We start from the raw sequence: 17,449 nt of genomic DNA, 5'->3' as shown, positions 1-17,449 counted from the left end.
AAGCACCCTGACCTAATCTGTTTCTTATATGGATGTTGATTAGCGTTAACTGGAGCACAGCATCTCTGCTGTTTAGCATGCAGTCTTTCCAACAAGGTGGCCTCACAATAGTGTATATTTGTCATTTAGTCGGATGTTATCTGGCATTCAGCTATTCTCCTCGTTCAGCCAGGATTATCTTTGATTTAATTTCGTTGTTATATTTTGCAACAATGTCAAAGCTTGAAAAAAAGATTGGGACATCCTTGCTTTAAGAAGTTATGATCCTGGTTTCCTCCTTCGCAGACACACCTGGCAGCTCACAGACTGTGCTCAGGCAGCAGCTGTGCAATTGCTGCCTCATTCACATGCTGCCCACTGGGAAGTGGGTCAGTGTCATCACAGTGAACTCCACAAGTCAGACATGCAACAATGGGGTGGGGATGCAAGTAACAAGATCAAGTGCCATACCACCATTCGGTTGCTGTCACAACAAGCAGAGTTACAGACCGTGGCACCTATGCAGCTCAAATGCAAGAGAGCTGCAAATTTAAATCAGCATTGGGATACAGGTGAAGATTTAAGAAAAATGTCCCGGTTGGGACATTTTGAAATTACATATGGAACTTTGTACTATTCACAGTCAATGTTGAGTATTTAAACATTCCCTAACCTTGCCCTCTCAGATGAACATTACTGTCCAATTAAATTTTGAAAGGCTTTACTGTGAAAAGAGCATGATACAAGAGATGGCAATAGCTGAGACAGAGCACTGAATGGAAGTTAGTATTCTGTAACATTGAGCAGATTAAGTTGTTAAATTGTCAATGGGACGGGTCCCTCAATTTTGATTCAAGTCCAGGGAGATCCAAGAGTTCTGATAAGGCTTCCCACCCACCCAAGTCGTTTTCCAGTATCTGGGTACCGCAGGCACAGCCAGCATTCATTGTCCACGCTTAACTGAAGGTGGAGGAGGTGAACTGCTCCTACTGCAGTCCTGTTGGTGAAGATACCCCCAGAGTGCTGCTGGAAATGGAGTCCCAGAATTTATACCCAATGCTGAAAGATGAGCAATACATTTCCAAATCGGTCAGAGGGGGATAGGAGTAGAAACAGGCTGTTTGCCCCAGAGACCTTACTGACCACCAACCACCCATTTACACTATCCTTCTTTAAACCATTTTCCTTTATAAGACCATAAGATATAGGAGCTGAAGTAGGCTGTTTGGCCCATCAAGTCTGCATCACCATTCAATCATGGGCTGATTCAATTCTCCTAGTCATCCCCACTCCCCTGCCTTCATCCCATACCCTTTGATGCCCTGGTTAATCAAGAATCTCTGCCTTAAATACACCCAATGTCTTGGCCTCTACAGCCGCTTATGGTAACAAATTCCACAGATTTACCACCCTCTGACTAAGTAATTTCTCCACATCTCAGTTCTAAATGAAGTTCTTCAATCCTGAAGTCATGCCCTCTTGCCCAAGAATCCCCTACCATGGGAAATAACTTTGCTATATCTAATCTGTTCAGGCCATTTGCAATGTTTCTATCAGATTCCCCCTCATTCTCCTGAATTCCAGGGAATACAGCCCAAGAGCTGCCAGACATTCCTCATATGGTAACCCTTTCAATCCTGGAATCATTCTTGTGCATCTTGTCTGAACCCTCTCAAATGTCAGTATATCCTTTCTAAAATAAGGAGTCCAAAACTTCATACAATACTCTAAGTGTGATCTTAGAAGTGCCTTAGAGCCTCAACATCTCATCTCTGCTCTTGTATTCTATACCTCTAGAAATGAATTGCATTCGTCTTCTTCACAATTGACTCAACCTGGAGGTTAACCTTTGGGGCATCTTACACAAGGACTCCCAAGTCCCTTTGCATCTCTGCACTTTGAATTCTCTCCCCATCTAAAGAATAGTCTGCCTGTTTATTTCTTCCACCAAAGTGCATGACCATACGCTTTCCAACATTGTATTTCGTTTGCCATTTCTTTGTCCATTCCCCTAAACTATCTAAGTCTCTCTGCAGGCTCTCTGTTTCCTCAACACTACCCGCTTTAGCCACAAATTCATTAATACCATAGTCCAATTTATTGACATACACCGACCCCTGTGGAACTCCACTGGTAACTGGCAGCCAGCCAGAATAGGATCCCTTTATTCCCACTCTGTTTTGTGTCGACCCACCAATGCTCCAGCCATGCAAGTAACTTCTGTATAATTCCATGGGCTCTCATCTTGCTAAGCAGCCTCATGTGCAGCACCTTGTCAAAGGCTTTCTGAAAATCCAAGTACACCACGTCTACTGCATGTCCTTTGTCTACTCTGCTTGTAATTTCCTCAAAGACTTGCAGTAGGTCGGTCAGGCAGGATTTTCCTTTCAGGAAACCATGCAGCTTGGCTTATCTTGTTGTGTGCCTCCAGCTACTCCGTAATCTCATCGCTTACAATCGATTCCAACAACTTCCCAACGACTGATATCAGGCTAACAGGTCTATAGATTCCTTTCTGCTGCCTCCCACACTTCTTAAATAGCGGAGTAACATTTGCAATTTTCCAGAAAAATGTAGTATTCTTATCCAAGTAGGTATACCATATGCAACCCTGAGATCCCTCTGCTCGCCAGTAGCCACAAAACACAATAGAACCCATTGACACACCCTGCACAGCTCGTTTCCGGTGACATCATCATTCAGAAGGGCAGCCTAGAATAATAGCTCCTCCGGAAAAAAAATTATTTTGCCCCACTGATCCGCCAAATACTAGATGGCTCGAAAATATCTGAACTGATAAGAAGGGTAAGAATGGAGAAAAGGAATGATAGAAAAGCATCACTGCAGAGCCTGGGGTGCAGCGAGCGGCTCTCCTACACAAGCGCGTGGTAGCAAGGCCGACACTAGGCCTCATTCAAGTGAAGCGGCAAATTTAGTAAAAATTCTGGAAGAGATATGGGAATTCCAAAAAGACATAAAACAAAAACTTAATGATATCAAGACAGAGATCACTAACGTTAATGAAAAAATAGCGGTGGCAGAGACACAAATTGAAAAAGTGGTAGATCGCATTCAAAATGTGGAATGGACACCAAGTAAGATGATAAAAGCTAAATCAACAAGAAAATTAATTACTCGACCAAAGAAGGTCATGCCGAAAGAATATCAGGATATACAATGTTCCCGAAAGAGCTTAAGGATTGTCTATGGCAGAGTATGTAGAAAACTTGCTACGGGACACACTGGAGCTTCCCCTGACCATGGCACTTGACATTGAGAGAGCACACCGCTCGCTCATCCTGAGGCCTTCTGGAGATAGGGAAAATAAGCCACAGTCGATAGTAATCAGGTTCCTTTGGTACAAAACCAAGGCAGAGATTCTGCGCAAGGCCTGGGGAAAGAAGGTATTTTTAAACCAGAAATTAATATATCTTGATCAAGAGTAGTCCCCGCGGTCCTGCAGAAACGTAAGGAATATTCTGAAGCAAAGTGAGTATTAAAGCAAAGAAGATTAGCTTCCAGACTCCGTACCCTGCTAAACTGCAAGTGTTTTATGAAGACGGGATGCAGTTGTATCAGACAGTGGAAGAGGCGACTGCAGACATGAAGGCCAGAGGTTTGCCTGGCAGCATGATCAGACCGAAGGAAAGCCTGGCTGAGCAGCTATCCTGCTCTGCTTGGGAAATAGTGAGAGAACAGAGAAAGCAGGGGACAGGAGGAGGGCGAGAGAAGCCTATCAGGAACAGACTGAGTTTTCAGAAGACTGCCCTCACCCCCTCCAGAAGAGCCATAAGGTCTGACTAATTTCAAAAGAGTTGATAAGCTAAACAGAAGCAAAAATAGACAGCGCTATACTTATCTCAAGAAGTACATATTATAATGTGGATTTCATATTACTCAATTATTTTATTTTTTATTCATTCATTCACTCCTTTTTCCTCACCTAAATGAGAATATATACATGGGAGGAATACACAGGGAAGTCTTTTCTGTGTAATGGACATAGATTTTTTCACTTACTTTTATGGGTACTGCAGTGGGGGCCTTCAACTCACAGGTAGGAGGGGCTGTCCCCCATGGCTAGACTTTTCTTCTAGCTCAACCCACGGTCATCTACTAGAGACCTCAGCCTTGGAATCACACCTTCAGTACCTTTTTTTTCCATTTGCGTTTCTTGGTTCTTATTTGTTCAGGGAGTAGATCAATTAAGTTCTGTTTTGCCAATTTTAATGATATACTGACAGATAACAGACAGACAGACATACTTTATTGATCCCGAGGGAAACTGGGTTTCATTATAGCCGCACCAACCAAGAATAGCGAAGAAATATAGCAATATAAAACCATAAATAATTAAATAATAAGTTAATCTTGCCAAGTGGAAATAAGTCCAGGATCAGCCTATTGGCACAGGGTGCCTGACACTCCGAGGGAGGAGTTGTAAAGTTTGATGGCCACAGGTAGGAATGACTTCCTATGACACTGTGTTACAACTCGGTGGAATGAATCTCTGGCTGAATGTACTCTTGTGCCTAAGCAGTACATTATAGAGTGGATGGGAGTCATTGTCCAAGATGGCATGCAACTTGGACAGCATCCTCTTTTCAGACACCACCGTCAGAGAGTCCAGTTCTACCCCAACAACATCACCGGCCTTACGAATGAGCTTGTTGATTCTGTTGGTGTCTGCTACCCTCAGCCTGCTGCCCCAGCACACAACAGCAAACATGATAGCACTGGCCACCACAGCCTCGTAGAACATCCTCAGCATCATCCAGCAGATGTTAAAGGACCTCAGTCTCCTCAGGAAATAGAGACGGCTCTGACCTTTCTTGTAGACAGCCTCAGTGTTCTTTGACCAGTCCAGTTTATTGTCCATTTGTATCCCCAGGTACTTGTAATCCTCCACCATGTCCACACTGACGCCTTGGATGGAAACAGGGGTCACTAGTGCCTCAGCCCTCCTCAGGTCCACCACCAGCTCCTTAGTCTTTTTCACATTAAGCTGCAGATGATTCTGCTTGCACCATGTGACAAAGTTTCCCACCGTCGCCCTGTACTCAGCCTCATCTCCCTTGCTGATGCATCCAACTATGGCAGAGTCATCAGAAAACTTCTGAAGATGGCAAGACTCTGTGTTGTAGCTGAAGTCCGTGGTGTAGATGGTGAAGAGAAAGAGAGACCTGTGGAGCCCCAGTGCTGCTGACCACTCTGTCCGACACACAGTGTTGCAAGCGCACGTACTGTGGTCTGCCAGTCAGGTAATCAATAATCCAGGACACCAGGGAAGCATCCACCTGCATCACTGTCAGCTTCTCACCCAGAAGAGCAGGGCGGATGGTGTTGAACGCACTGGAGAAGTCAAAAAACATGACCCTCACAGTGTTAACACATGGCTAAAGACAAAGTAAAATTTGTTTTTATGTCAATGGGCTGTTAAATCCAATCAGACACAGTAAATTTCTATCAAAAATGAAGAACGAACAAGCCCATGTAGTATATTTACAGGAAATTCACTTAAGTGATAATGAGCATGGAAAACTAAAGAGAATGGTTTCACTAATTTGTTTTAGTCCTCATATAGATCAGGACATAGGAGAAGAGTTGTTATTCTCATCTCAAGCAAGCTAAATTTTGAAAACGTGTTTGAAATGGGAGATAAGGAGGGCAGTTATATTCTGGTAAGGGGGAATATAGATGGAAATTCAGTTACTCTATTGAATACAGATGCATCCCCAGGAAATGATATTAATTTCTTCCTGAAAATTAATAATATTATGGTAACAGAAATAGAAGGTCTCCTGATATGTGGGGGAGACTTAAATTTACAATTACAACCAAAGTTAGACTCTTCCGATAGAAAAACCTATGAAACAAAGTCCTTACATAAGAAAGTTAACACTCTTTTTGAGGATGTTGGTCTAATTGATATATAGAGGGATCTTTTCCCCGACAGAAGGGATTACAGTCATTATTTTGCCCCCCATTCTGTATATACAAGAATAGACTATTTCATAACATTTGGAAAAGATAAACACAAAAAAACACCTGTGGAATTGGGACAATAGATGTAAGTGACCATACACCTATATATTGATCTGTTAATTTTGACCTGCAACCACAGAATACTATTTGGATACTAAATTCAAGTCTACTAAACGATCTCTATTTTAAGGAACAAATTAAAAAAGAAATTGGTCTTTAATTAGAATTCAATGTTAATGGAGAGGTTTCACTTCCTATTCTATGGGATACTCTGAAGGCTGTCTTAAGAGGGAAAATTATAGTGATATCTTCATCTAAGAAAAAAAATAAGGAATAAAACATTAGATTAGTTACAAAATATGTTGAAGGAACTAGAAAAAAAAACACAAATTGAGTTTGGCACAGGATATATCAGAGGAAATTTCAAAAATTAGGAATGAAATTAATGGCTTGGCTGCACAAGAAATCACAAAAAAATCTAATGTTTCTGAAACAGAAACACTACAAAAGTGGATCTAAATCAATGAAAATACTGGTGTGGAAACTGGAAAAAAAAGATAGCAGAAAATACAATTCATAGAAATAGGGATCCAAGAACAAAAGTGATAAAAAAAAACTAAGCGAAATTCAAGTAACTTTTGAAGTGTTTTACAAAATTCTATATTCCAAAGATCCAGGAGGAAGCATAACCCAAACTTACACCTTCCTGAATTCTCTAGAGTTATTCATTTTAAGTGAAGAACAAAATAGAACGACGACTGCTGACGTAACTGAAGCTGAACTAAAAACTGCAATTAGTGGACTTAAATTAAGCAAGTCAGCAGGATCAGATGGATATACCACAGAGTGGTATAAAGAATTTAAAAATGAATTAATTCCTGTTTTACTCCCCACACTGAACTGCGGTCTAAAAAAGGTGTAAGTGCCACCCAGCTGGAAGGAGGCGATAATCTCAGCTAGATCAAAAGGCGGCAAGGATAAAATGGAATGTGGGTCATTTAGACCAATATCCGTTCTTAATGTAGATTATAAATAATTTACCTCCATCATGGCCAAACGATTAGAAGAGTTTCTCCCCACACCAATACACATTGATCAGACAGGTTTTATACAACAGTGCCAAACACAAGACAATATGCGAAGGACACTTCACATTATGGATCATAAACAAAAAAAATAAAATTGAAGCAATAGTGATAAGCATGTACGCTGAAAAGGCATTTGATTTGGTTAATTGGAATTTTCTTTACAGAGTTTTACCTAGATTTGGTTTATATGACACAAATATTAAAACTATACAGGCACTATATGACAGAATGACTGCTAGGATTAAAATCAATGGATATTTATCAAATAGTCTTGCCCTAGAAAAGGGCATGAGACAGGGTTGTGCATGGTCACCGCTACTCTTCGCATTATATTTGGAACCACTAGCTCAACACATCAGACAAAATGAAGATACCTGGGGAATTACTATTAAAGGGACAGAGCATAAATTGACCTGTTATGTGGATGACATTTTGACCTATTTAGGGCAACCAACATGCTCTTTAACTAAATTGATTCAATCCTTTGAACAATATGGTCAATTATCAGGATACAAGATCAACATAGATAAAACCCTATTACTTTCATATTACTATAGCCCACCAAGAGAAATTGAAAGTAGTATCCCTGGGGATGGCAAACAGAGTCTTTCAAATAATTGAGCATCTCAATGCCAAAAGATTTGACAAAATTATCAGAATGCAATTATCCACCTATATAAAAAAAAATTAAGGAAGATATAAGAAGATGGAACCCAATTCCTTGTTTTAAGTCTCAGTTCAAGGATTGAATCAATTAAAATGAATATATTGCCCAGACTATTATATCTCTTTCAGACTCTACCAATAGAGATTAACCAAAATCAATTCAATGAATGGAACAAGATGTTATCAAGGTATGTTTGGCAAGGTAAAAGGCCTAGAGTTCGTCTCAAAACTTTGCAATTAGCCGAAGGAAAGGGGGATGGGGCCTACCTTCTCTTAGAGATTATTATTTTGCAGCACAGTTGAGAGCTGTGATGTGCTGGTGTAATCCATCATATGATGCTCAATGGAAAAAACATTGAGGAGCGGGTACTTCCCATTCCCATACAGGCAATTTTGGCTGATAACCTACAAAGTTACAAAAATACTATTGATTACCCATGGGTGAAATGGACTCTTAAAATATGGAAAACTATTATAAAAGAATATAAACTAGAGGGAGATATTGCAATTCTTAAACAGTGTGCGTAAGACTTTACACCCAATAAACTGGATGCTAAATGAAAGAAAGAACACTGTTCAGTTTTGAAATGCTTAAAAAGAAACACTTACTAGAAAATCAAGACTTAAATCCCATTATAATAGTAACCTCTTTGTTTGCTGGAGAAATTGTGGAAATCAAAATGCAAACCATTACCATATTTTCTGGGAGTGCTCTGTTATCAAAGACTATTGGAGTGGGATACACAATGCCTTTTAAATGTGAAATACTCTTAGAAAGTAAGACCATATATTTTGGGTATATACCTCAAGAATTGTTGAAAAGAGATAAATATTTAATAAATATATTGCTGGTGGCTGGTAAAAAGACTCTTACCAGGAAATGATTATCACAGGAGAGCCAAACCTTAAACGCATGGTTGGAAATTACAATGGACGTTTACAAAATGGAGAAGATAACAGCATCTGTTAATCATAAGTTGGAACAATTTGATTCATACTGGGAAAAATGGTTTAACTACGTAACACCCCATAGGCCTGACTTTATTCTCACAAATCAATGAATATGTTGTTAAAAAGATCACTCCCTACTTGTACATAGTTTTCTCCCTTTGCTTCTTTCTTTCCTCTCTTTTCTAACTGGAGACCTCAGAAAAAATATTATGTTGTGGCGACCCATTTCCTGGCACATCCGAACCGGCTCACAATTAGCCAGCGTTCCGGCTAAGGGAGATAGCCTATGGGGGTTTGTGAGCACAGAGCTTTGGAGCCTCTGCGCCACGGGGGGGCAGGTTGAGGGAGGCTTAAAAGCAAGGCTGGGCTTTTCGAATAAAGTTTTTTCTTCGACTGCAGTTACCGACTCAGTGTCGAAATTTTAGCGCTGCATGTAGCACACCACTACAATGTGGAGATTTGTGGCAAATATGAACATGATATATATGAACAGTATCTGAAATACATCTTATGAAAATGATTGTTTGATGATGAACTTCAATAAAAAAAATCACAAAAAAAAGAAACACCCTGCACAAAGACTGCCAAACACACGTGAAATACAAGAACACATTCTGCAAACTATATAAAAACAGCAAACAAATAAGGAAACATAGAGCATGAACCGCAGAGCCCCCAAAAATGAGTCCACGGCCACGGAACAAGTTCAGTGTGCAGCTGGTTCTTCCTACATTCTTGGCAGCTTCACTCCAGATTGTAATACTTGGTTACACAACAGTACTTTTTCTTAATATATACACGGGCCAATTAACTTAACAACTCCCATGTATCTATAAGTGGAAGAATCTCACATTGCCGAAGCACAATAGAACATGGATACAGACCCCTTCAGCCCAGCCACTGTGCATACCAAGCTCAGCCCAACTTCCCAAGGTTGGCTCATATACCTACATGCCCTGTCCCTCCAGGTATTTATCAAAGTGCTTCTTAAGCAATACTACTTAACTGCTTCCTTTGGCAGCAAACTCCACAAAGACAGCAACTGAAGTCAGAATTGCCAGGTGTCTGTCACTGTAAGGAAGTGACTCTACTAGCCACACCACTGTTCTGCCATCGTGATGTTGTGCACTTTGGGGAGGAATCTGTGTGTTGTTTACCATGAACTTTTGATGTTTCGGACTGAGTCCCTTCATCAGTCCTGCTGGTCATCCCAAAGGGTCTCGGTCTGAAAAGTTAACTGTTCATTTCCCTCCATAGATGCTATCCAATCTGCCGGGTTAGTCCAGCATATTGTCCGTGTTGCTCAAGATTTCCAGCAGCTGCGGATCTTTTGTCAACTACTTTTATTTTTAATAGGTATTCCTGCAATCAGTGGAAGGTTTTCTCAATGTTGCCTATTGACTTCATTTTTACCAGGCCTCCTTGATGCAACAATTATAAAATAGCTGAAGAATGTAGCTCCATGCATGTTATATTTAACCTTTCAAAACACATTTCAGAAAGAACCTCATAAGTAGACTTGGCATGGACTCAAACTGCAATCATATGCCCAAATTTGTGGATGATACAAAAGTTGTTGGTGCGGTAACTGGTGAACAGAAGGAGACAGATAAAGAGTGCATATTTAAGTTTTGTGATACACTCTGGTATTACCCTGTGCAGGTGGAGTTCAAACATTGCATGTCACTTGACTGCAAGGAAAAAGCTGTCAATGTGCTAGTGAATGGAGGTTTCAGATCCATCCAAATAAGGAGTTTTGTAAAGGAAGCCGAAAATGACGGGGCCTGCAGCGTCTAAAATTTATCAGGTTGTTAACAGGCTTTCATCCATCAGCCATCTAACCACATTGCCTGAATGCCAGTAATGCTCTCTACCTGAAAGATGAATAATCTAACACATCAGTCGAGTTGCTGGGGAAAGAAGTAGGGCAATGGAATGGATGGACTGCACTGTCAGCCAGGGCTAACTCAATGTGCTGAAGGGGCTCCGACGTAAGAAGAAAATATGAGCAGAGTTTGTTCGGCCTATGTAACGTAGTTTCACCTTCCAGCGCATATACTCTACTATGTCCAATTTCTTTCTTGCCCACTTTACCTAGTAAGATTCCGCGGAGACTGAATACCTGGTTAAAAACCGGTGAAAAACAAAATACACATATTACTGGTAACATATAGCCTTTTAAATACTTATTTACTAAGCTTGTTTCCAAGAACAGAAGGTGGGACAGAGGTAGGTGACGGCAATTAAAATGGAAGTGGAAGGGTAGAGGTTGGATAAAGATGGTTCTTCTTCCTAACAATGAAAACCCATGTTCTTCTTTGACATACAATTGGAAAAAAAAATACATTTCCTAAATGGCTGGATGTCCACTGCTTAGGTTTCTGATGCAAAAAAAAATCCAAAATTCATAAGATACTAGTAAGATAATCCATTCCTTCAGTTATCCCACAAATAGGGACAGGCTTCCAAAAAAAACCTTTCATTTTAATTTTCACAGTACCGTTGTGCATGAAAATTATTTGAGCTGACAAGGGAATGCTGATGTACAGCTTTCCATTCCCTAATCTCAGCACCGAGCCAAGTATGAAATTAAAACCTCACATTAATATTTGCTTTCTTTATAAAAAGGCCAGTTATAGTTTACAGAACAATTAGCAAAAGAGAAATCAGTAAAATAAATGTAAATTTTGCTTTAAGTAATAACTAACTCAAGGATATGATTTGATATTTTACTATGGTGATAAATTAAAATGTCTGAGTTTTTAACCCTAACAATTTAATTCAGAACTTCAGTCTAGATACTTTTTCCTTTTTTAAAAAATGAGGAATAGCAAGTTATCATTAAACACCAAAAAAACAGATACTCTTCAATTAGATTATTCTGCTCTTTAAACTTCTATTACATCAAACAGAGCTTTAAAATACTAGATATTTGCTTAAAGTGTTTCTAGTTATTAACAGAAAACCAAGTATTTCATATTACAGAATAAAATTTAGCCTCTCTTACCCATTTCAGGGGGAAGCACAGTTAGTCGATTTCCTTGAATATGGAGCTCCTTCAACTGAGACAAGTCTCCAATCTCTTTTGGCAATGATACCAGGTCATTGTCCCTTAGGCTGATCTAAAAAAAATGGATAACCATTAGACCAATTCAGATTTCAAATGAAACAGCTAACAATTCTCAGTTTGTTTCCTCTTACTGTCTCAATTTATAACAACACTCCACTGATAAGCAAAGGGTAATGCCAGATGCAGCAGTTTATTCCAACAAAATAAATTCCAAACATGCTCGAATTGGCTTCATTCAGAACTTACACAAACAGCAAAGGCCAATTGATTTTTCAAAAATTTAGATAAATTACTTACTATCTGCAGCTTCGTGAGCTTCGCAATTTCTGGCGGCAGGATTTCAAAATCGTTGTCACTTAGATAGAGTGCACGCAAGGTGGCTACAAATTAAACAGCAATATATAAACTGCATGGCATGTAACCAGACCATTGAGGCTCAATCAATAAAAGTAGTCAAGCTTGATTAATAGCCTTGGCTTTGCAAAAGTCTCTGACATGCCCAGGGCACCCAATAATAGCAAGCAGGTCAAAGCGGTTTATTGTATTGATGCTATGGCTAGGAAAGTGACCACATCCTGGAGCTAATGACACAATTAACAACTTCAGTAATAATATTCTTATTGTTCCTAAAAAGACAGACAAATACACATATTATCAGCTCAATTATTCTGAAAAATCTTTATGGTGTTTGCTATTGCACTTAATATGAAATATGCTGTTTTGGACTTGTACTCCACCCCACCCATATACAAAATAATTTTACTTAATGTATTTTCAGACCTTTTTATACTAACCACACAGCTGACTAATCACTCAGTACTCTCTAGTCTAAAAGTCAATTTTCTCTATTTTCTCAATTTTTATATGCATCAGGTTTCTATAAATCAAATCTCAATTTGCTAACGTTCCAATGAACAAGTTCCAGATCATTAAGCAGAAAAGGTTAAAATAAAACAAGTTAGATGTCTACAAGAACTAACAGATACAGTAGAAAATTAGGCGAGACTATCAGACTGAAGGACAACTAAGACGTGAAAAGTAACCGGTGTCATATAGGGGAATGTTTCAATTCCACATTTAAATGTGAAGAGCAAAGTTCTTCTGTTTGAAATTCTTGATGCGCCAAGAGCCAAAATAAAAAAAGAAATAACCTCAAGCCTTGTGCAAATTTGGCAATGTGGCAAGGTGAACATATAGCTGGTTAAGGAGAGAAGGCCCCATTTATGGAAACATGAAAATCAGTCTGGGGTTTTGAGGAATCATACTATTTGAGTGATTTCCATCCGAACCAGGTTATTAAAGAATTCAGGGTGGTCGCAAGGCCTAGACAATGATTTGCTACAATTTTATTAAAATTGCTCGTCATCCTAGAGAACGATAAAAAATGTCACCATCTTCAGCATACCACTTTATATTTACCCATGTAACACTATGTAGCCCCAGGTTCAGCACACTCGATTCTTTTCATTTAATGCAACATCTCCCAGCTGTTGGTACTTAGCCTTGGAGCTACCATTTTATCAGCCAGCCATTAAAACAAACGTTTTCTAGTTCTAAAATTCATCAACATGTTTTTCTTTCCACCGATGCAGGTTCACATGCAGAGCATTTCCAGTGCTTTGTGTTTTTTTTGTATGTTCAGCACCTGCAGTTTTTTTTTATATAAGAAATTTTCAATTTCTGGTACTTCTGCAATTTTCATTTGTTTTAATCCAAAAAGCTTTTTAATTTAATGAAACTATTTGTATTACAGTCATTAAAGATAGTTTGTTATACAGCAGGATACAGTAATTAAGTTATATCAATTGATGGTTGCTTCAGTAATGACACAGACAGACAAGTAAACTGCCATGTTGATGTATAGTGTTATTTTGCTTCCAATATTCAACATTAGCAAATTTGTCCTAGTACATGAAAAACATTGCCAAACTATGCAGTGAACATTTTTAAGCAAATAATGAATTTAAAATTAAAGTGACTTATGATAGTAAAACCATTCACAGCAAAACAATGCAGGTATTGAAAGGAATATGAAAAAGAATGATTAATTTACCTCCTAGCCATATTAAATGCATATGAATTGCAAAGAATCAAGTTACACAAAGACAACCTTATAGATTTAAATGTTGATAACATTTATTATTTTGAAACCTGCAATAATTTACTATAGCAATTGGTCCCACATCCATTAACGAATCTATTTGTAAATTCAACTGAATTATACTCAGATCACCTGAAACACTTAGTTTAATTGCAGCTGGGCAAATGGTAAAGCAATAGTCTCAATAATTTCTTCACATAATGTGAAAAATCTCATTAATGAGAAATAAGAAAAATAATGAGAATGAAGGTTTCCAAATTTTCAATTAGAACATTGTTGTATGTAAAAAGAGACAGCGAAAAGATGTTCTGTTATGTCTAAATGATATTAGCAGGAAACTCAACTCTCCCAATCAGCGCTAAATCTCTCTTACTTCTACATATATAAAAATCAAGAGACTTTCTAAGATTATGATACGTCCCAAAAATCTGGGTTTTGCACTAAATAATGATGAATAATATATACAAACTTCAGGATTTTGTAAATCACAACCCAAATACCTGAATGTGAGTAAAATAGGATTATTGGGGTCATGAAGACAAATTTCAATTGAACACATCTAATGCACTTTCCTTTCAAATGACAATAAAAAACAGAAAATGCTGGACACCCACATCAAGACAAACATTGTCTGTGCTAAGATAAACAGTTAATATTTCAGGTCAAAGATGTTCTTCAGACTATGGGCCTTCAACCTGAAACTAACTTTTTCTCCTTTCCAAGGATGCTTCTGACTGATCCCAACATTTTCTGTGTTTATTTTAAAGTAGCATGCACATCTTTAAAATCTTTATTTCTTTCTAGACATCATCTGGTTAAAAAGCAATGGTTAAGAAACATAGCAGAAATGGTATATCAGTAAACCCACTTTTGAATTTTACATCTATCAATGTTCCACAGAAGTTAAGGCAAAATTAGTATTCTTTTTAAAGTCTCTTACTGAGGTAGAAGAAGTTGCCAGGAAGGGAATTCTCATTCAAATTGTTGTATGTCAAATCAAGTACTTCCAGCGCTGGCAGAGATCCAAATCCTCTTGGCAGAGAATTTAATCTGTTCATGCTTTTGGGTAAGGGTGGAAGATAAAGATTAAGTTTACAGTTGCGAAGTAACACCCCAAAACAGAGAAATACCAATCCAGCATCACTGCCCAATCTGGTGACTGTCTCCAGAATACTTCCACTAGAAATCCATTGTATTCAACTGATGTATAAAATATTGTTGATAGTTTCTTTCATGGACTGGTTGTGCTGGAGTCCATCAGCTGAGAAAGTGTGGAGAATTTTCACTATAGTTTGATGGACTATTTTGAGAGGGCAATAAAAGTGATGCTGTAATCTCAACTCACGTGGGATTGGAGGTATAAACAGACAATACTACTAGCGAACTCATTCAGCAGCTTTCTACTTCTTCGTCAATTCACTTCAACCCAAAAACATAACATTTGAATTCACGTTCCGAATGAGTCCAGGTCAGTGGACCTCTATCATAACCACAACACTAGCTGACCTTTCCCCATTGTAATTAAATTCAAATGAAAAAAGTCACTAATGCAACTGAAAAGAAAGGCCTTTACTATTACCTTGTTCTAATTATTTTGTAAAAAGGTCTATTTTCTCCACATGTGGGTGCAAATGTAAAGGTCATTATTTTTAGCTTCAAGCCCTTTCCACAGTTCAGATCAGATAATGCCTGATAGCAGGTATATGGAATTAGATTATCAATGTCCCAAATTCTTTACTATATTTGTTTAACAAAAAATAAATCCACAGTAAAATTAACTTTATCTAGCATTAATTTCCATTAACAGATGAGAATTCCACTTTTGCCTATGGAAATATTTCCCAATATCACTCTTGAAAGGTCTGGTTCTTATTTCTATTTGATGCAGCCCAATCCTAGACTCCCATTGACCAACAGGAATTGCTTGCTTTTAAATAGGACAGGTCTTCTGAATCTGTGCTAGTAACTGCATGTCCAAACTATAAAGCAGAACTTCTGACCTCCAGCATGCTGGTTATAGAAGCCTAGTGCTGTGGTGCAGGTCTCCATAGAGCTTAACGTTCCATAGTTAACTGCCCTGCATGGTTCAAAGCCACTCTGCAAAAGAAAGCATCAATCTTGTCAGCACTGACCCATGTCGATGCCCCCAGAGAGCAGGAAGACAGTAAGCACCACGTGATCCAAGGTGCTGAACCTGAACAAATCCTAAAAGCAGATTTCTTACCAATTTCACTTCTCCGTTGTCAGATCTGTGTGCTAAATTATTGCTCAGTGATTTACTTACTGCACTTCCCATGTACAAAACAGACATTACTTTTTGTCCTATTTCAGTGTACTGACATGCAGTTCTCCCTGGATTATTTACAATTCCACCCGCCCCCACCCCCCGCATATTTGAGTAACATCATGTTCTATTCCCTGCACACAGCTGAACTTCATTAATTTTTGTTTTAATAACCTTTTTAGGCAGAGGACAAAAAGACAACTTATCACTGTAAATCCTGTACTGTGACAGTATAGATAATATTGCTAGTTAACGAACTCAGCTTTGCCAGGCAGAACACTTGAGGGATGAGGCTTTGTCAACAGTCAATGCCATTCAAAAACAGAACCAAATGCTAACGGAAAAAGGTCTTGGTCTGCACAAGGCCTTCCTGAGCAGCCAAGATTGAACTCAGGACCATGCTAGAAGATATAATCATCAGAATGTCAAGTCCAATGGTGAGACACCCTTCATCATTTCAATTCCAGGGAATACGACTCTGATTTATGCACCTTCATCTGTGTACCTCTTTTTACAACAAGCCTATGTTACAATTCCATTCTAAGAAAGACAGTACTGGTGGCTGCATAATCCTTGAGACACCACTAGTGACATTTTTGAACTCTAAGGGGAAATTTCTGTCATTTGAGTGGCCAAAGTACAAAGCTCACCCTCATTAACATCTTGGACATGAATATGGGAGGCGCAAGTCACAAGTATGCAGATGACACAAGAATGGTAGACTTGTGGATAGCAAGGGACATTCCATAAGGCTAAAACAGAATACAGATCAGATGAAGGTCAGGCGTGGTGCTGGCTGATGGAATTAAACCTAATGAATGTGAGATGAAATGTCACATAGGAGTGGGATATCTACAGTAAATGGCTGGGCATTGAGGAATTCTGATGAAGAGGCTTTGAGGTTCAAGTCCATAGTTCTCTGAGATGGAAGGAGAAAAATAGCATGACTACCTTCAAAGATTCAGGGCAGAGAGTATGCAAGTTGGGGTAGTTACTATACATTGCACCTTTGCCTATCACAGATTAGACCACACAAAGTTTTGCACATACCTCTGATCACTACATCAGAGCAAGGATGGAGAGAAGATTCATCAGGATATTGACTGAACTGGAGTCAATAACTGGAACTGGAACATAACTTTAGTTATGGGGAGAAAATGGATAGCTTAGACTTGGTACCCTTGGTGCAAGGGAGACTGACAGGGCATGATAAGAGGTATATAAAATTTTGATAAGACAGAGGTAAGGTAGATAGTCAAAATATTTTCCCCATTTTTAGTGATATCAAAAAGTAGAGGACATAGTTTTAAAGTCACAAGTTTTAA

At 38.8% G+C, this 17,449-nt stretch overlaps 1 protein-coding gene across 3 annotated transcripts in view; it reads right to left on the bottom strand.

Moving 5' to 3' along the window:
* Nucleotides 1-17,449, bottom strand: part of rsu1 (Ras suppressor protein 1) — a 175,163-nt gene that overhangs the window by 119,278 nt on the left and 38,436 nt on the right. For all 3 annotated transcript variants that reach the window (XM_059972185.1, XM_059972186.1, XM_059972187.1), the window contains exons 5-7: nucleotides 14,781-14,899; nucleotides 12,037-12,119; nucleotides 11,677-11,791 (exon numbers count right to left, since the gene is read on the bottom strand). In XM_059972185.1, the coding sequence (XP_059828168.1) occupies nucleotides 11,677-11,791; nucleotides 12,037-12,119; nucleotides 14,781-14,899 (317 nt within the window). The remainder of the gene's footprint in view (nucleotides 1-11,676; nucleotides 11,792-12,036; nucleotides 12,120-14,780; nucleotides 14,900-17,449) is intronic.

The sequence above is a fragment of the Hypanus sabinus genome, chromosome 6 (genome assembly GCF_030144855.1).
Source record: "Hypanus sabinus isolate sHypSab1 chromosome 6, sHypSab1.hap1, whole genome shotgun sequence".
NCBI classification, from domain to species: Eukaryota; Metazoa; Chordata; class Chondrichthyes; order Myliobatiformes; family Dasyatidae; genus Hypanus; species Hypanus sabinus.
The sequence above is the reverse complement of the archived record's forward strand: the minus strand, read 5'-3'. Positions and strand labels throughout refer to the sequence as shown.